General features: G+C 41.5%; 1 protein-coding gene and 1 long non-coding RNA gene across 3 annotated transcripts in view; both read left to right on the forward strand.

Annotated features, from left to right (window-relative positions):
• Positions 1-21451, forward strand: part of LOXHD1 (lipoxygenase homology PLAT domains 1) — a 425609-nt gene that overhangs the window by 273134 nt on the left and 131024 nt on the right. For both annotated transcript variants that reach the window (XM_077463060.1, XM_077463059.1), the window contains exons 27-31: positions 1640-1773; positions 8532-8680; positions 10798-10902; positions 12450-12578; positions 19119-19283. In XM_077463060.1, coding sequence (XP_077319186.1) covers positions 1640-1773; positions 8532-8680; positions 10798-10902; positions 12450-12578; positions 19119-19283 — 682 coding nt within the window. The remainder of the gene's footprint in view (positions 1-1639; positions 1774-8531; positions 8681-10797; positions 10903-12449; positions 12579-19118; positions 19284-21451) is intronic.
• LOC143940031 (uncharacterized) lies at positions 15018-15380 on the forward strand. Its single transcript, XR_013263814.1, has 2 exons — positions 15018-15071; positions 15154-15380. It is a non-coding gene; the product is annotated as an uncharacterized LOC143940031 (long non-coding RNA).

The raw sequence follows: 21451 nt of genomic DNA on the forward strand, positions 1-21451 counted from the left end.
AGGCCGTTCATGCTCGAAAACCCTCTAATGTAACTGAATTAGGACAATTCTGCAAAGATGAGTGGGCCAAAATTCCTCCAGGACGCTGTAAAAGCCTCATTGCACGTTATCGCAAACGCTTGGTTGCAGTTGTTGCTGCTAAGGGTGGCCCAACCAGTTATTAGGTTTAGGGGGCAATCACTTTTTCACACAGGGCCATGATGGTTTGGATTTTTTTTCACCTTTAATAATAAACACCTTCATTTACAAATTGCATTTTGTGTTTACTTGTGTTGTCCTTGACTATTGTTTAAATTGGTTTGATGTTCCGAAACACTTAAGTGTGACAAACATGCAAAGGAACAGGAAATGAGGAAGGGGGCAAACACTTTTTCACACCACTGTAATTGCTAATTGCGATTTTTTTTTACCAAAAATATGTAGAAGAATACGTATCGGCCTAAACTGAGGAAAGAAATCTTTTTTTATATATTTTTTGAGAATATTTATTATATTAAAAAGTAAAAAATATTGAATTTTTTTCAAAATTTTCGCTCTATTTTTGTTTATAGGGCAAAAAATAAAAACCGCAGAGGTGATCAAATACCACCAAAAGAAAGCTCTATTTGTGGGAAAAAAAGGACGCCAATTTTGTTTGGGAGCCACGTCGCACGACAGCGCAATTGTCAGTTAAAGCGACGCAGTGCCGAATCGCAAAAAGGGGCTTGGTCCTTTGGCTGCAAATTGGTCCAGCTCAGTAACAGACCCAATACCAGCCTAGTGATCAGACAGCGAAGGAGCATCACAACAGTGTTGAAATCATCTCTTTGCTCTCTCATGCTGTCACTAACGACTCAAAGTTTTTGAGAGCAGTACACACTGCATATTGTACCACAGAGAATCCTAAGTCCTGGTAGTACACAAGCCTCAAGTGCTCTACAATTCAAGTAATGCTCCCTCTTGGCACCTTGACCTCTGTGGTCTCAGTGCCCAGTGGCGGGTTTGGGACTTCAGGGTGGAAATAAAACGGATGGGGCTGATCACCAAAAGGAGGCTCAATTTAGAGCCAAATGGGCTGAGGACCCATGGTTCTGAGGCAGGAAACTGCTATCCTAAGACAACACAAGCACCAGTTGGAACCACGAGTAAGTGTTAGCTTATTCACTAAGGTGGGCAGGACAGGCCCTCTTTAAATTACATTACTTTTACTGAAAAATGTTTTTGGAATTTATTTTATCAGCTTGATAACCATATTGGTTGATGGTTCTTGGGCTCTCGTCTTTTTTTTTTGTGGGACAAAAAAATAATTTTTCTTCAAATAAAATTAAGTGGGCACAATGAGCGTTATTCTAAAAAGTCTGGTTGTCTTTGGTCTCTCTGCAGGAGAATCATCCTTCCTGGAAGAACCCAAGGATACTTGGGCTAATCAAACTGCTCATGTGCATGTTACATAGTTCAATATCTTGAAGCATGAGATATCCTTTAAATTGGTCACTGATGTAAACAGCCATATGTCTAAACTGGATGCAATTCCAATTCTAATTTTAAAATTAAAAAAATGAAATGACAACGCTCTGTAATGTTTTTGTTTTTCTTATTGAAATGTTTCAAACCATTGTCTGATGTGTCCATCTCATTATCTTTATCAACTACTTCACAGGAGGATATTTTCTCTATTAATGCTGTTGATATGGGAGAGCTCAAAAAGCTTCGGATCCGCCATGATAATAAAGGAGGGAACGCCGCGTGGTTCCTGGACCGCGTTGAAATAATGGATATGAAAGATGAAACCAAGTAAGAGATGTACACTGGAATATGTTTAACTGAAGTGCTCATCAATTAATTATGATTGAAGAACATTAAACAGATTTATTTGGGACTACGGGTCCATTAAACACAAACAGAGTGCCCCTATACCACTCAAGTTTGGAAGCATCGTCCAAAAAGAGTGCCAGACAAATGACCTGAGAGTCCAAAAACTTTTAATGTTCAGCAAGAAAATATATAACAGCCAACACGTTTTGAAGGTTCAGAGGTTTCCCCCTTCCTCAGGACTCGTATATTGTATAAACCAGGGAGGACCCAAAATGGCAGAATCCCCACCCCTTCCTTAGCGGCAGCATAGGTTGTCTTGATTGTGCCAGCATTAACTCCAAGATTAAGGCCCCTTTCACACGGGGCAGATCAGTAATGATCTGCCCCGTAATGATCTGCCCCGTGATGATCCGCTCGCTCAGCGGGGATTGCTCCGTTCTCCCCGCTGAGCCGGCGGCGGACAGGGCGGTCCCGGCACACTCTATGGGGATCAGATGAGCACGGACCATCTGTCTGTGTTCATCCAATCCGCTCTGCAGACGGATAGAAAAATAGGATTTTCCTCCGTCTGCAGAATCGGACAGTAGCGGAGGCGGACAATAGCGAGTGTCTGCGGATGTTCATCCGCAGACACCCGCTATCCCATAGGGATGCATGTATGTCCATATTTCATCCGCAAACGGATGGATGAAATACGGACATACCATCCGCATGTGTGAAAGGGGCCTTAGGCTGCATTGACACCTGAGGGTCTGGTTTCTGAGTGTTTGTTTTTTTTCCGGGGAATTCTATGGGCGTTTTTGAGTGCTTTTGTACAGCATTTTTAAAGCGCTTTTGGGCTTTAGCATTTTTGTTAAGCCAGTAGAGAATAATATCATCCGTTTCATAATTTATTTCTATGTTTTTCAGCTTTTTCATCTGTTTTTATTTATTATTATTTATTTTTTACTTTTTTTGTAAGGGGTTAAAGGTTAGGGCTAGGGGTTAAATTTTATGGTTGGGGTATATTATTTACTTTGTTTATTTATTTGCTTATTATTTATTTATTTATTTTGTTAGTATTAAGACTTAATAGGGTTAGGGGTTAATATTAGGGTTAGGGGTTAGGATTGGGGCTAGAGGTTGATATTAGGGGTTTATATTACGGTTAGGGGTTAGGGTTAGAATTGTGTTCATGATTTATGTATGATTATTATTATTTATGTATTTTATTTATTGGTTCTTAATTATTATTTTTATTTAAAGTGATGTTGCACATAAACAAAAAAAATCATCAAAATTCTTAAAAAAACGTAAAAAAAAAATGTGGATTTTTTTTTTAACTCACCTCTAAATACCTGTTGCTAGGGGGTCCTTCGTAGTCTGCCTTCTTCAGTGCCTGGGCTGGTGAAATCACTTCCCCTCGGCGCAGGAAGGGCTCAGCTCGGCTCGGCCCCTCCCTCCTGTCAGTCATCTGGGACAAGTGACAGATGACTGCGCTGCGAATCACGGCGCCGCTTGAGCATGCGCTGTGGGTGCCTGGCTGTGAAGCCACAGCCGGGTGCCCACAGTTACAATGCCGGTGCCGCCGAGCGGGGGGGGGAAGGGCGGGGCTTCGTTCCCCCGCATCCCTGGGACAGGTAAGTGTCCGATTATTATTAGTCAGCAGCTGCAGTATTTGTAGCTGCTGACTTTTCTTTATTTTTTTTTAAGGGGAACTCCTCTTTAAGTATTGCATTTGAGCAGAAAAATGCGCTAAAACGTTCAAAAACGCGCAAATCAATAGTTTCCATGTGTTTCTGTGGAACATTTTTGCTTCAAAAACAAGCTCCCAAAAAAAAGCTCCAGAACTGTTTTTACCTTCAGGCGTTTGGCTTCAGGTGACTTGTAGTGAAGATTTGAACCATCATAGAGGATAATTGATTTCTTCTTCTCCAGCGTTTTGGAGCTTCAAGCTACAAAATGCTGAGGTGTGAATGGGGCCTGTTTCTGCGCTCTTTTCATTGGTCTGGTCCACTTCTTGGACTTTTGTTTTCCAAGTAAGAGATGGCTTGCATGAGTCGGATGGTGTCACCCGCATTAGATGTCAGCTGCATCATATCTGCTTTCATGAAGCGTTAGTGGTTTTCCTAGTTATAGGAATCTTTGCTTTTTAATTGATTGATTATTGATAAATGTATTAATTATTAATCTTTGCTTTTTAATTGATTAATTATTGATTAATAAACAATTAAATCAAGATGCTCATAAACTACAAACATGAAATTGATTCATTGGTAGGCAAAAAACCCTACTAAAGCATGCTCCAATTTTCTCTAATAGGAAAAATGATCTTTTTGATCCAATAAGGCAGTTTTATTTCTTATACATATCAATAGCCAGTTATATTTTGTACTTTTAGAAGCACATTCACACCCATTCCTGTGGGTGAGCCATACTCATGGTGGCCTCCAGTCTTTCAGCGCTGTGCGGCTCACCCATAGGAATGATTGGGGTGCGGAGAGAAGAGGACTCGTGGGGGGCATTTTTGTTGCAAAGGTTGTGCGGTCCCGGGGCAGAGTAAAGATCACTTGAGCAGGAAAGAGGGTAAATATCTTGCCGGGAAGGCTTCACCCACGGAGGGGGGGGGGGGGGTTATTTAAAAAAAAAAAAGGTAAAAAGGTAATTGTACTAGAGACACCGTCATCCTATAACCACTTTACTTCTGGAATATTTACCCCCCTTTATGACCAGGCCATTTTTTATGATACAACACTGCATTATTTTAACTGACAATTGCTCGGTCATGTGACGCTGTGCCCAAATAAAATTTATGTAATTTTTTTTCCCCACAAATAGAGCTTTCTTTTGGTGGTATTTGATGACCACTATGTTTGTTATTTTTTGCACTATAAATAAAATAAGACCAACAAAAAAAGGAAGGCTCCAATAAGCCCCCCACCCGCAGACCCCGACAAACAATGGTCAGGGCTGTCGGGAAGAGGCCCTTATCCTCATCAACATGGGGACAAGGTTCTTTGGGGTGGGGGGCGCGGGGCGCCCCCCTTCCCCAAAGCACCCACCCCCATGTTGAGGGCATGCGGCCTGGTACGGTTGAGGAGGGGGGGTGCTCGCTCGTCCCCGCCCATTGTCCTGACCGGCCTGGCTGCGTACTCGGATAGGGGTCTGGTATGGATTTTGGGGGGACCCCCATGCCATTTTTTCGGTGTAGGGGTTCCCCAACAGCCATAAACGGGCAATCAGCTTCCTGGCTAAGCATAAGAGTCTTGTGAGGGCAATGTATACTGAGGAGAGGTACAAATCTTCTTCCAGGCTACCTAGTAAGCACACTTGTGGTTCCAGCTCAAGTTGAACCTGGAAAACACTGTTTATCCTGGTGACAACACAATTTCAGTACCTCACTAGGGCTACGCCAGAGTATGTGTATGAGGTCGCCCGGGTGGGCCTGGCATTTTGAACATATGGGGGAATCACGCCTGCCCCATTTATGCAACTTCACAGGAGTACGGTATACCCTGTGCAGTATGAACAGGTGGGACAGCCCCTGTGCTGATACTGATACCAAGGAGCCCACTCCCAGGATTTCATTCCACTGCTCACCATCAATGGGGCCAACATCTTGCTCCCACCTCTCTCTACATGACAGCAAATCTGGGGCTTGTGTGTATGATAATAGGTGGATATAAATTCTAGAAATTATACCTTTGTTCTCTGGGTCAGAGTATATGGATTCAAGGAACGTGGATTCTTATAACTGCAAATTAGAGTGTCTGATCTGATATCTAATGGCGTGTTGTAGTTGTATATATTGAAAGCGGTGACCTTTGAATGCAGAGAATTTGCTCAGTAATTGGGTAAATGGTTTTAAGACAGGTCCGTTGAGTATTTGGGTGACCCCGGCCCTTTCTCAGATCGACCGGTTGGGTACTCTGTTCAGCTCTCTGTAACGGTTTCGCCATATAGGGGTCTGATGGAGGTAGCCCATAAATCCCAATGTGGTCTTAGCCCTCTTCCAGATTTTCATCAGTGACTGAACCATGGGGCAGGTGGAGGGGACTTTAGATAGGGTAGTGTAGTCTGTTTCAGGGCCCAGGAGGAGACCCCTGGAGGGATCTGACACAGTCCTGAGATCCCAACCCGTGAAATGTTGCAGCTGTGCAGCCAGGTAGTACATTAGAGGGTGCGAGATCAACATGCCTCCTTGGTCCTTAGGGAGCTGTAGAGTGGCCAGTTTAATTCTCACCGCTCCACCTCTCCATATAAGAGCTCTGAATTGTGAGTCCATGTGCTGGAACCAGTACTGTGGTAGCCACAGCCACAGCCTTGAAGCGATTCAGTTCGCATTTGTAGCGCTATACAAATCATTCATTCATTCATTCAGATTGGGGCATTGTGCAAAATGTACAACAGCTGCGGTGCCCAAATCATTTTTATGAGATTTATGCGGCCAGTCACTGACAGCGGTAATTTACTCCAGCGAGCCTATTTCTGCTGGAACTTCTGTATTATGAGTTTTAGGTTTATGCCCCGTACACATGATCGGAATTTTGGTCGGAAAAAGCTCTGATGATTTTCCCGATGGATTCCAACAGGATTTCGCTCAAGCTGTCTTGCGCACACACACGGTCACACCAAATTCCGACCGTCAAGAACGTGGTGACATACGTATGATGGGACTAGAAAAGAGGTTCAATAGCCAGTAGCCAATAGCTTCCGTCTCGTAGTTGAATCTAAGCATGCGTGAATTGTAGTTGAATCTGAGCATTAGGAATTTCTGTTGGGAATTTCCGCCTGAAAAATTGAGAACCTGCTCTCAATCTTTTGCTGGCGGAAATTTGGCCAGCAAAATTCAGATGGAGCATACACACGGTCGCATTTTCTGACGAAAAGCTCTCATCGGTCTTTTACTGGCTGAAATTCTGTGTCCCCAGTTCCGTGTGTTCCCAGTCACCGCTATTCCCAAGTATTTAGATGAGGAAACCACTTGTATGTGGCATACGTCCTCCGGCAAAGGCGCCAGTAACGGATCCAGTGGCAAAAGAGCTGACATACCAATTAATGGCAAAGCCCGATAGCTGTCTGTACTGGTCTATTAGGTGCATTAATGCTCTTAAAGAGTATTCAGTATCCCCCAAGTACAGCAGAGTGTCATCTGCATATAAGGAAATCTTTTCCTCCCCCTGTCCTCTGTGGAAGCCCGTAATGTCAGGAGAGGCCCGCACCATAGCCGCCAGAGGTTTCAGTGTAAGGGCAAACAGCAGGGGTAATAATGGACACCCCTGCTGCGTGTCTCGAAACAAAGGGAAGCGCTCCGATAGGGAGTAATTTATCCTCACTCTGGCCATAGGGACGGCATACAAAAACTGTACCCAGGAAATAAATTTATCGCCTAGACAGAAGCGCTGCGAAAACCTCCCACAAATATTTCACTCTAGAACGGTTATCGTGACATCAAAATGTATAGATAGGCAACTCCTATCCTCATATTAATTAGTGGTTCCAAACTAATAATAACTACTGCAGTAGGTAACAGGCATAAAAGATACACTCTGCATCTTTCCAAATAACTGTTCTGCCTTATTATGACGCAATTGAAGATTTTTATACACATGATTACGTAGGTACCACATTAATATTACAATTGTACTTTTATGGTAACAAGAGGCATAACATAGGCAGGCTAATTTTAATCAGGACTCGAAAGAATGTAAACATATACGGTAATGAAAACTTTATTAGTGCCATAAGCACAGTGAGGGCAGTGTGCAATACATACAAAATAGAATACAACTATATACAGAACTTACAAATTTCCTTTACAATAGCCTACTGGTTAAACAGAGGTTATTGTATTCTAATCTAGCTGCAAATAACTCTAAACTGCTATAACCTAGTGATTATATTGTCTAGTGAACTGTGATTGACCCAATTGACCTCTACATGCTCGTTTATGTACATACAGCAATTTACTTCAACCTGTGACAATATACTGGGTTCTTTTACTACAAACTAGTTTTGTGTTTGCTTTTTGATACCAAACTACTGTAAAGTGGTGTGCAGGATATTTATTTTTGTGCTGCCTATAGCATTACAGTATCCATTTGCTTAAAGCAGAGTTCCACCCAAAAATAGAACTTCTGCTTTTTGGATTCCTACCCCTCTCCGGTGCCACATTTGGTAAGCAAGGCTTCACTTTGTGATACCCTTACCGAAGATGGCGGAGCCTCCACCCGAGAGCCGAGGGATAGATCGGCTTTGGTTGAGGACATCGCGGGCACCCTGGATAGGTGGAAAAATTTTGGCAGAACTCCGCTTTAACCTGGTGTGATCAGAGGGGCCAAGGTTGCTCACAAAGTCCAGGCAAAAAAACAGAGAACCTGATCTACCAAGCGGCTGATGCGGGGCTAGAGCTACAGCTGTAGGTGGCCAACTTCATACTAGTGCCCATAGGTTTGCTATATCTAACAATAGGTATAATGGTCGGGTGTTAACAAACTTTTGTCCATATAGGATATCAGCTACAGGGAGCCCTTTGTTTTTAGCAACCTATAGACTTGCATGTGAAAAGAAGCAGTAAAGTGTAGCACTGCAAAAGCTAGAAGTAGAGTCTGCATATTATAGCTAAATATGTCTGCCATAGGCTAAGGAACTAAAAGTTAGGAATGGTTTGGCATTTCAATTAGATTTCTGAGGTGTGTATGTTTGCACTTTTTGTACAGCGTTGGGTTGTCATCACCAATATATTGCATTCCCTACAGATACTTTTTCCCATGTCAGAGGTGGTTGGCAGTGGATGAAGATGATGGGCAGATATCTCGAATGTTGGTGCCGGTAAATGAAGCATTTATGAAGAAGGATGAAGAAGGCGAAGAGCAATCCCTTGCTACGCTGGGCTTGGAGCAAAAAGGTTTGTGCATGCTTGTCATTCTACCTACAGTGCAATGGAGAGTGACCAGACATATGCGGTAGTGCCAAGTCCCCAGTATGTTTCAGCAAGGGAGCCCTAGTTAAATGAAACTGCTCACTGTCTATACTGTATTGTCCCCTGCTGCCAGCCTCCTTGGAAGTCCTATGCTCAGCTGCGAGTCCTATATGCCAGTGAGATATCACCTATAAGGCCAATGTGCCGCTTGTCACAATCTTCTGACCTGGGCCCACACATGTATAGTACATTGTCCATTTAGTCATATGCAGAGTTTGTACATTGTGTTCCAATGAAATATTGGTGGATCAGAGACTTGCAGCGGAGTTTGGGGCTTGGGACAGTACAATATCAGTGTAACTGCACCAAAGGTGTGGTTACACTTTAAAGGGCATCTTTAAAAATGCATGCAATATAATCGGCTCACTCCTCCAGGACTTGGGTTTAGCATCCTAGTGTAGATGTGTTGTGCTAGGTCAGTGTATTGACATACTTGAGTCCTGACCTCAACCCAAAAGAGAACACCTTTGGGATGACTTGAAAGGGAGACTGCGAGCCAGGCCTTCTCGTCCAAAATCAGTGCCTAACCTCCCCAATACTCTTCTGGAAGAATGGTCAAACATTCCCATAGACACACTCCTAAACCTTGTGGACGGCCTTCCCAGAATTGTTGAAGCTGTTATAGCTGCAAAGGTTGGGCCAACTCAATATTGAACCCTGGGGTGCCATTAAAGTTCATGTGCGTGTAAAGGCATGTGTCCCCTAACATTGGACAATGTAGTATATATATCATTGCTCCTACCATAAAATATGCCTAAATCAATAAGATTTGAGATACTCACCACTCCCAAGGATCGCAACAGAAGCATGGTGATTTAACCCTCCCCAGTGCAGAAATCCATGGGAGAATGGTTCGGCCCGAGCATAAGTTCGGGCCGAACTTTTGGTTGTTCGGATGTTCTGCGAACACCGAACAATATGCGGTGTTTGGGGCAAACTCGAAAGCCACTGGAACATCGTTAACGTCTATAGGACACTAACATGAAAATCAAAAGTGTTAATTTTAAAGGCTTATATGCAAGTTATTGTCATAAAAAGCATTTGGGGACCTGGGTCCTGCTCCAGGGGACATGTATCAATGAATTTTAATTTTTTTTAAACGGACGTTTTTTCGGAAGCAGTGATTTTTTTTTTTAATGCTTAAAGTGAAACAATAAAAATGAAATATTCCTTTAAATATTGTGCCTGGGGGGTGTCTATAGTAAAGTGGCACATTTTCCCTGTGTTATGAACAGTACCACAGCAAAATGATATTTTTAAAGGAAAAATTGTCATTTAAAACTGATCAATCGTGGCTGTAATGTATTGTCAGGTCTTGTCAATATAGATAAAACTAGCATGGGATTCCCCCCCCCCCCCCCAGTCCATTACTAGGGCCTTTAGGTCTGGTATGAATATTAAGGGGATCCCCGAACTAAAACATTTTTAAAAAAATTGTGTAACTGAACAAGCTGAAGTTAGAAGCTGGTTGGCTACTATACACAGTTGCTCCAGATTTTACACTCTCCAGTTTTAGTAAATCAACTTCTGTGCATCATGCAAAGATTTAAAGGGCCCCATTGATACTAACCTTGCCAGCACTCCAATACCTGGCACTTCTGGGTATGGGAGGAGAATTTAATCTCCTCCCCTTTGACAGTGTTCTTGTCTATCAGCCAATCATTTGACCCATGTACTGTCACATGACCAACGGAGTGACGTCACCATTCCCCTTAGCATCCAACCCCAGCCTACACTATTTATTTTAGAGCCATCTGGGCAAAGTGATAGTTTCTCTTTAAGCAAGTTAGGGTAAGCAACATAAAGTGTAAAAAGAACCAACAAAGTCATTTATTAATAACAGTGGTAACGAGTTTCATGCAATGATATAAATACCAACCTCAGTCTTTGTACGTATAATGTATCAGAAATTCAGTTGTGCTTTAAAACTGATAACCTGCTGAGTTTTCGTTTGCAAAAAAGTTTTCCTAGAATCTGTGACTCACAAAAACATGAACCCGTGTGCAGCAAAATGATGTGATTTAATTTATTTCACTTTGCAGCCAAATCTACAACATACACAGTGAGAGTGAAGACAGGGGACAAGAAGCATGCTGGGACCGATGCCAATGTTTTTATTATATTGTATGGAGAGAAAGATGATACTGGTGAGAGTCTCGGATTATAACATTGTTATATTTACTAAGAGTGGGTGGATAAAATTACAGAAATATCCAATAAATGTATCTTTAGGAAGAAGATAAAATGAAGCGGGCAGATATGGGCATTTATAATAATTAGATTTGTATAATAATTTATCATTTATAATAATCAGATTTTTATAATAATTTATCATTTATAAAATTCTGATTTTTATAATAATTTATCACTTATAATAATCTCATTTTTATAATAATTTATCATTTATAATAATAATTTATAAGAAATGTATCTGCATGCAAAGGGCTTGGTGAAATCTGAACGCCCCCTTTAACAACAAGGGGACCCCAGATACTGTCCTCCCCCCATGTGAATGATTAAGGAGTGTAAACAGTAAATAAGGACACTTACAGAGATTTTGACAAGTCCTTTATTAAAAAGTGAAACCCAAATAAACCCCAGAAAAGTCCCTTAATGTACATTCATGGTCAATCACGTCATGCCGCAAGGCAGATCCTTGTCAATAGACATGTCCATTAATTTTCTTCCGAATGCATTTTCGTCCGAATTTCGGGTATTTTCGTTACTGTTTGATAACGAATGCGCAGAATCCAAAAACCGAAAGATCCGATATAAACAAATGCTTTATTTTCGTTTTCGTTGCAACAGTTCGATATATATAGGAGATGACGCTGACAATAGCGATCTGTGTCCATCGAACCTGTGGTCAAATGTGCCTAACCTAACTCTATTAGTCCAAGATTATTCGACATAGAGAGAAAAGATTTGACATTACAGAGACAAAAAAGGTCGAATAGCAAAAAAGGTCGAATGTGCCTTACCTAATTCTATTAGTCCAAGATTATTCGGCATAGAGAGAAAAGATTCGACATGAAGATTGGACAAAGCATTTGCCGTGAGTGGACATTTATGGTCAAATGCTCTGCCCATAGGCTATAGAAGAATTCTAATGTTGGTTGACTAGTAATAATAAATAAATATAATTATTACTAGTGTCATACAACATTAGAATTCTGCTATAGCTTGTAGGAGGAACATTCGATTACGATTGCGGCGTCGTACAGTTTAGCTGCTCCGTCAATTCTTCTTAGAACATTCGACAGACACCATAAGCCTTCAATGACAGATTTGACCTTAATTATTTCGGATTTTTGGATTAATGCATTTTTTAACAAAACAAAATGAATGAAAACAAATTTTCGGGAGTAACTAAATAAATGTATTTTTCGTACGAAAACGAAATTCCCAAACAAAATATTTCAGTGTGCGCATGTCTACTTTTCAATCACGATGAACAACATCCGCCAAAAAACTACGCCCCCAACTGACAGACACGATCCATCCTACCGATTGTGCCCATCTAATGACAGATTCCTATTGCCTTGTCACTAAAATAAAACAAAGAAGCGGGGTCTCCTGGGTGAGGTCATTGGGTAAAGTGTGCAGCGTTTGGATGAATACCTGAACCTCACCCTATATTTGTCGCTCTGATTCATCTCTTTAGTGTGACCCTCTCCCTTCACCCTCTCCTCAGGTTTAATGAACCTCAAGGCATCCAAAACCAACAAGAACAAGTTTGAGAGGGGGCAGACTGACGTGTTCACCGTTGAGGCCGTGGATATCGGGCCCCTCAAAAAGATCAAAATCGGCCATGACAACAAAGGTGAGGAAGAGAACCTGTACTGCATTATCTATAATGTATGTAATATTGTATGCAGAACAGCAGAGAAGAACGGTGAGATTGCATTTCCAGAAGGAAGTAACAACACAAGTTCTTCTGAACCAACTTGGACGTCATATAAAATGACTGATTTTGTACTGTACTGTTTTATACTCCTGACAGTAATGTTCGGTACAGGTTAAGCCGAGACCAGTGCCCCGTACACACGATCGGACTTTCCGACAACAAAACCGTGGAATTTTGTTCGAAGGATGTTGGCTCCAACTTGTCTTGCATACACAAGGTCACACAAATGTTGGCCAACAATTACGAACGTAGGGACGTACAAGACGTACGTAGAGATGATAAAAGGGAAGTTCAATAGTCTGCTAATGTTGTGTTTGGTGAGCATTGATTCCGAGCATGTGTGGACTTTTGTGCGACAGACTTGTGTACATATGATCGCAAAGTCCGACAACAAAAATTTGTTGGCAGAAAATTTGAGAACCTGCTAGCCAACATTTGTTGGCGGAAAGTCCGACAACAAATGTTCGATGGAGCACACACACGGTCAGACTTTCTGCCAACAAGCTCACATCCAACATTTGTTGTCGGAAAATCTGATCGTGTGTGCGGGGCATTACAGTAGTTTCAAAGTCCATTCCACCTTTGAGGGCGTTTATAAGAATAAATGCATACCCATTATATAAATTCTATGGCCTTTTATTTAGTAATAATTTTATCATCTGCTCAGTTTCTAGAGTGTTTGATTTTGAATAAAAGGTGGCTACTATTTAAATAGCAACTCCGGTTTTGTTGAGAAAAAAAAAATCCCCTCTGGGTGATCTATGGACATTGCAGGGATTTTAACAAACTTTGTTGCACATTCCGACTTTTTGCCATTTTGAAGGAATAGCTGTTTGTTTGTTTGTGTGTGAATGATAGTGACTTTATAATTATCAATCAACTGCTGCACTTTCAAGGTTCTAATGAGGAAAGTATCAAAATGTGTTGTAAGACTCTGGCGCCTGTGCAATAATCCAGCAGCAAACAATTACTGCAATAAAAAATGGTGCGACCTGACACAACCTATTAGTAGCAGCAAGCAAGCCTCCATCCCGGATATGTGTTCAACATTCAAAAAAAGGGCAAATGGGACTTTAAATGAGGCGTGTTGCTGAGTAAAAAATATATATTTATTTGTTGGGTATAAAACCATATCACAAAAAGTGTCGAACTCATATAGGACACAGTTAATTATAGTACATTTCTTTGAATACATTTGTTTAGATATTCAGTCATTTTGCAAGGTACAATACAACATCAGTAGCAATGCAGATGTGTAGATATACTCATCCATTCATAAAACCAATAAACATTAGCCATTGCTTATAATAAGTCGAAATAATCTGGGCATCAGTTGGATATATACTCGACGCACGTTTCATGGCTCTTGCCAATCATCAGGAGTACAGATGCTCTGAAATTAGATCAAAAATGTCTATAAATATGGGATAACCTTTAAACGGAGAACAATCTCTCTAGAAAAGGGGGGGGCTATACCTTACTGTCCGGCCCATAGGTGACACCAAGCATCTGTCCAGGAGATACAGAGGACAGGGATATCGATCTCCCCCGGGGCTAAGGTGAGGAATCGCACCCAAAACGAGGATAGCAGCTGTGTAAAACCCAGGTGACCATGATAGTGTAGAATGTGTGCTTACCAGGGCATGCTATTCTGCAGAAATATAGAGATAAAGCCTATTGAAATTATTTTACTATTGATGGAACAGATCCATACTTGTAGGTAAATTAAATAAATGGTGTGCAATTAATGCAATCATTTTAAATGCAATAGTCTCAGTTACCTGGTGTATAAGTCTATGGCTGCAGATATGCATGGAATCCTGCTTGTGTGGCTGAATCAAGGTGAAATGGTCAGCTGGTTACCACAGACAGCCTAAATCCCCAGCAAAGGGCGGGTCCCCACCAGCGTCATGAAGCTCCAATTGGTGGAGAAAGAAGGAAAAGAGCTCCAAGCTCAGGTGTGTAATCCCACCTGAGCAGAGCAAACAATCATGACACCGATGCACAGGAGGCAGGCCCCCAACCCCAGTCACTAAGAGAGACAATGGGGGGAGGGGGCGAGACTGCCATGCATCGCAGCCCCGGGGTCAAAGGAACATCCTAACAGCCCCCAACTCTCCAACCGCAGACAGGTTCACCCATGGCCGACAGAAGTGCACTACTCGAATTACATCCCATACATTATATTACATAGATCCATATATCAGCAATACAAGACCATACGAGTATATATAATATTAATTCAAAAGGAAGTTTTTAGATCCAGCCAGTGGCCTATTGAGAGGAATATAGAAATGGATGGGTAATTAACTATTAAAGTTGGGGTATGGCAGTCCCTGTCCTCTGTATCTCCTCTCCTCTGTATCTCCTGGACAGATGCTTGGTGTCACCTATGGGCCGGACAGTAAGGTATAGCCCCCCCTTTTCTAGAGAGATTTTTCTCCGTTTAAAGGTTATCCCATATTTATAGACATTTTTGATCTAATTTCAGAGCATCTGTACTCCTGATGATTGGCAAGAGCCATGAAACGTGCGTCGAGTATATATCCAACTGATGCCCAGATTATTTCGACTTATTATAAGCAATGGCTAATGTTTATTGGTTTTATGAATGGATGAGTATATCTACACATCTGCATTGCTACTGATGTTGTATTGTACCTTGCAAAATGACTGTATATCTAAACAAATGTATTCAAAGAAATGTACTATAATTAACTGTGTCCTATATGAGTTCGACACTTTTTGTGATATGGTTTTATTCCCAACAAATAAATATATATTTTTTACTCGGCAACACGCCTCATTTAAAGTCCCATTTGCCCTTTTTTTTAATGTTAAACAATTACTGCACTTTACCTCTGTGCAGGATCTTCCTGTAATAAAGACTGCTCACTGCTGCTCTCTCTCCTTGTGTAGGATGACTGGTCTTGTCTCCGCCCCCTCCTGTTGTTTTCTGCAGGCAGCCTGTATTAGGTAGACCTACTGGGTTTCTATCCTTTGTATATAGTGAAGAATAGGTTTTAATAAAATTGTTTGCGCTTGTAGCACTCCTTTTAGCTGACCTTTGGTCTCCCTTGAATCCAGCACCATTCTCCCCCTACAGTTCAGACATCTTTAAAAGCTTGGAGAGTTCAAGCCCATAGCTTTGTATACTACAGTACAAACCTAACACTCATGCAGTGTGTATGTAGCAACTCAGATCACTCCGAGATGCTCGGATCACGCAGTCACATCTCAGGTTCCTTGCTCCTTGGTAATATCCAAGAACTTTCCTGTAATTTGTGGCTTGTCTATCTGAAATGGGTCCCTGGGAGTTTTCAGTATCCATCGATTATTGTCGCTCCAACACATACCAAGGATAATCAGAGGGTTTCCCCAGGACGCCCTTTGTGAGTGACCCTCTTTGAGCATTGATGCACCTTGAGTTGTAGCCTCGTCTTCCTGGACCGGAATTCGGGTGGAATTCTGGCCATAGTTTTCAGGTGGACTTCTGGCCATAGTTTGTTCTTAGCGATTTTAATTGGATGCAAGATATTTTGAATGTTTATGCAATGTATATGACGTATTCACGTCCTGTTGTAACCTTCTACCCCTGAAGAAGAGAACCACTACCATAAACTTGAAACTCGTTGGGTATCTCTGTTGTCTTCATCAATTTTTCAACAGATTAATGGTGGTTGTCAACTGTTCTTACATAATTGTAGATATTTGTACCTGCATCCAGTATATATTTTATGTATTGTATATCACCCATTTTAACCTTGATCAATTAAAATTAATATTTTTGTACTTCCTTGTGACGTCATAGTTGTTCACTGCCCCCTCAAAAGCCCATTTAGAGGAAATTTGCTTGCTTTATCCACAAACCTAATACTAGTATATTAACTCCTCTCTCGACATTAGAAATTCTCATTCCACATTTACAAACTAAGTCATGGCATGAATCTGGTATCCACTGGATAGAAGACCTCATCCATAGCAATAGACTTAATGCGGAGTTCCACCAGGTTCTGTGTTTATTAAAAGTCAGCAGCTACAAAAAGTGTAGCTGTTGACTTTTAATAAATAGATACTCACCTGTCCCACGATCCAGTGATGCGGGCGCCCGAACCCTCGCTCCTCTCCCTTGCCTGTCTGCGTTGTTGGCATTACTACTGTGGGCACCTGGCTGTGAGACCTTGTGGCTTCACAGCCAGGTGCACATGCGCAAAACGCGCTGCTTGTCCTAAATGGATGTGTAATCTTCTGGGAATTGTGACTTGTCCGAGAAGATTGCAGGGAGCACGGGGCCGCCTAGGGGGAGAGGAGGAGTCACCTAGGACAGTTAGGTGGGTGTGGGATAAGCTTACCTGAATACATGAGTTTTCAGGGATCTCCTAAAGGTGGACAGGGTAGGGGCCGATTGGATATACCGGAGCAGGGAGTTCCAAAGGATGGGAGAGGCTCTGGAGAAGTCCTGAATGAGAGCATGGGAGGAGGTAACAAGGAAGCCAGAGAGCAGGAGGTCCTGGGAGGAGCGGAGGGGACGATTTGGTCGATATCTGCAGATGAGGTTGGTGATGTAGATGAGGGCGATGTTGTGAATGGCCTTGTATGTTGTGGTTAGCATTTCGAATTTTACACGGTGTTGTAGGGGAAGCCAGTGAAGGGATTGGCAGAGAGGAGCCAGTTAGTGAGATATTTTGGTTATCAACATTCTAATGAAAGTTCAAACAAAATTTGTGATAAGCTTTTAGTGTGCAGTGAAATCAAAGTAAGAAATTTCAGTACAGGAGAGGGGCCTATACAATTGTGCAAGACTGAAGGCATAGAGTAGGGCAGGGTTAGAGACTTTGCAAATTTCTGTCTGTATCCCCACTGGGGAGATCCACTCTCTATATTTGAGTACCCACGGGTACTAAGGGACTTTAAGGGCGAACTTTTGAAGACACAATATTTTCAAAACATAGATAAATGTATTATTTCATAAAACAGTGTAACGGTCAAGGATAACAACCATACACAAAGTGATACATAATATCCATATATATTATATCAGAAAAAAACACTTCTCCTATGTTCCGATGTGTTTCAGGAGATTTAAGATAAATCCCTTCTTCAGGGACAAGAAGGAGATAGTTGGAGATGCTCAATACTACATTCATGGAATCAAATATTTGTTAAAAAGATTGTTAGGATGGTGCTGAGCAAAAATGGGGACACATATCCAGAGTGAAGGAAATCACCAAGTAAAAAGTAAATCCTCAAGGCGGATGCTGCTGCTCTGAGGTTCCCTAAGAGACCATCCCTATCATTCCTCATCAAGGATTGATATTCCCATATTTCCAGCCACATGTTGATTTGTACGAGTCTGGTCCTGGGGATCCTTTTGAGAGATCTCTCGAGCCTTGAGGATTTACTTTTTATTTGGTGATTACCTTCATTCTGGATATATGTCCCCATTTTTGCTCAGTGCCATCCTAACAATCTTTTTAACAAATATTTGATTCCATGTATGTAGTATTGAGCATCTCAAACTATCATCTCCTTCATGCCTCTGAAGAAGGGATTTATCTTGAATCCCCCCGAAACTCGTTGGGCCATAGGAGAAGTGCTTTTTTCTCATATACTATATATGGATATTATGTATCACTTTGTGTATGGTTGTTATCCTTGACTGTTACACTGTTTTATGAAATAATACATTTTTCTATGTTTTGAAAATATTGTGTCTTCAAAAGTTTGCCCCTAAAGTCCCTTAGTACCGGGGGTACTCATTCTCTATATACAATATATTTGGGATGGTGGCAACAACAAATGGAGTTTTCTCTCCATAGATAATTCACTCTCTATATTTGGGCTGGTGACCATTATCTGTGTGCCCACCTTCTGTTTATGTGATGGGTCTCAGACAAAACAGGAAGTGAGTGGCCATCTGAATTATTTGTTTGGCTTGGATGACTTCACCTAAAAAGACCAGGTTGTTGCCAACATCCCATATATGATAACTGAATGAAGTTAAAGTGTCCTCCAGGAAGAGTACACAAGGGACTTTTAGGGCAACTGTATAAAGAGATTTAGAGAGTATCAATATATATAACAAAATAACTAAATGTATTGACTTAGTTTAAAAAAGGCTAGTAGGTGCATACATCACCATATATAGCATAAAAAATAAAAGTAAAAACAATACAGTTGATGTCATTGAAATTGTTGGTCTCCTTTTGTTTCGCCCGACGCTTTTCAGGGTCTCAGTGTTAATCCCTTCATCAGGATAATTTTTTTCAGGAGAAATCAAGACATAAGACAATCTATAATAAAGCATAATAATAGTTTGAGTATAGAAAACCAAGGACAAGGAATGAGCATCGTTAGAGATGGAGCAAGATAACTCACGATCAACTGGATACTGTATTTCAACACTGAACATAGAAATGAGAGTTCTTATATTTGTGCTTGTGTGTCATTTTCCAGGGCCTTCCGCCGGGTGGTTCCTTGACTGGGTGGAAATTGATGCACCGTCTCTTGGACACAGGGTCAAATTCCCATGTGGACGCTGGCTGGATAAAACCGAAGATGATGGTGACATTGAAAGATATCTCTTCCCTTCTGAGCTTCAGACCGAACAGTACACTCCATGTATGTATATAGAAAATACACGTATCACATAGCAAACAGTGGGCTCCATTCACAAAAGCATCTATCTCCCTGCGGTATTTAGGTGTCCAGACACATTTTGCCAAAATATTACATGCAATCCTGAAACTGTCAATCACGATACAATTTTGCAGTATTTACCGCAAAACCCTGAAAACGCTTGGTAAATACAGCATGAACGGGCATCAAACTTCGTTCACGGAAGGAAGGGAGTGGGTGGCTGCCATGTCCTTAACAACTGATGAGTCATTAGCTGTCAGCGGGGTTTCCTGTTGACAGCTGTATCTAAAGAAAAGCATTGAAAAAAATCATGAAAAAAATGGAATGAGCCCTCCCCCCAATCCATACCAGGCCGACCATGATGGGTTGATGACATCAAAAGGGGAGGATCCACCTAGTGATGTCACTGGTTGGACCCGCCCCTTAGTTTATTTATTAGCAGGAGGCAACGGAGCTGTCAGACAGAGGGAGCCAGCATCGGGTGCAGACCTCCTCTTCTTTTTTTTGGGGGGGGGGGGGTCAGCGGTGGCTGCGGTCATCATAATTGATGATGGATCTACACCGAGGGACATTATTTTTTTTTAAATAAAGGACTTTTCAAACACGGTGCCTGCCTTTTTATTTACTTTTTCAGTACTTTTTTGGTGAATTATTAGGGGTACTATGTACCCCTACTCATTAACATGGGGAGGGGGCTGGGATCTGGGGACCCCCTTGTTAGTAGACAGCTGATGACTCATCAGTTGTTAAAATACCGCAAGCTTTCACTACTAAAATACAGCATCACTTCATAAAATAGTGAATGTGGTATTTTAGTAGCTTTTTTTTTTTTTTTGTCAATGGCAACATTTAAAAAAAAAAATGCTGAGCAGTATTTTACCACATTTCTTAAAGTGCTAGATACCGTTTGGTGAATGGAGCTCAGTGTCTGGATATGATAACTGTCCAAAAGATTGCTAAAGATTAAATCTGGTAAATCTGGTAAAAAAGAAGGCATTTAACCTCCCTGGCGGTACGATTATTTCGGATTTTAGGTGCTAAAAGCGGTACAATTATTTTGCATTAAAATTTGGCGTTTTATATTGTAGTCCTGTAATTCTTAGCAATAACTCACTTAAATCTGTCCAAACCAGAGTCTAGCAGACATCCCGGGTATGATAAAGTTTGAAAAATTAAATAATAAATTATAATATAATAAATAATTATAAATAATTGTACCAAATAATAATATAATAATAAAAACAATTATTCAATAATGTAATCAAATCAAAAACACTGAAATTTGCTCAGTTGCAGAATTGTCACTGTCATTACTTTTCAATATTTGATGACGGATCTCCCCACAAATCGCTATCGCTCAATTCTGCGAGTGATTCTAATTTATTATCGCAGTTTTCTAGCTGGTCTAAAATCATTTTTGATGTAAAGGGACAGTTTTGGTTGCTATGGACAATCTCCAGTTTCCAGGCATAAAGAACAGTTTTTATTATATAAAACTGCATGCAGGACACTGGGCAGACCACTAGGGACAAAGGGGATGTGAAATATTTACATACAGCAATGTAATCTGTAAGATTACATTATACTGTATGTATAGTGAGTGTTTCACTTTTTGAATTTGGCGCCGATCTCCGTCCCCGTGTGTCGCAACGCTCGCATGGAATGGAGATCAGCTCCGTGATAGATCGAGCGAGACACGGCTCGCTTGTACAGCGGGGGGACATTGCTGGATCCGAGGGAGAAGGTAACTAAGCGTCCTCCTGGATCCAGCGATGCAGTCCCGAGTCTGGCTCGGGGTTACCGCTTTTGGTATAAAAATTCCATCCCGAGCCAGACTCAGGAATACCGTCAAGGGGGGTTAATGCATAAAATAATAAGAAAAGATGTTCACCATTGCTCTTAGGCTTTTTTCACACTGGGGCGGGGGCATTAGCGGTAAAGCGTTACTTTAGGCCGCTAGCTTTGAGGCCGTTAGCAGGGCACTTTTAACCCCCGCTAGCGGACGAATAAAGGGCTAAAAGCTCCACTGCCGAAGCTCTACCTGTTGATTTCAATGGCAGGGGCGGTTTAGGAGCGGTGTATACGCCGCACCTGCACCACACCAAAGATGCTATTTGCAGGACTTTTTTTTCTGTCCTCCAAGCGCACTG

Source organism: Lithobates pipiens, unplaced genomic scaffold (genome assembly GCF_037356315.1).
Source record: "Lithobates pipiens isolate NorthernLeopardFrog02 unplaced genomic scaffold, aLitPip1_a1.2 Scaffold_3, whole genome shotgun sequence".
NCBI classification, from domain to species: Eukaryota; Metazoa; Chordata; class Amphibia; order Anura; family Ranidae; genus Lithobates; species Lithobates pipiens.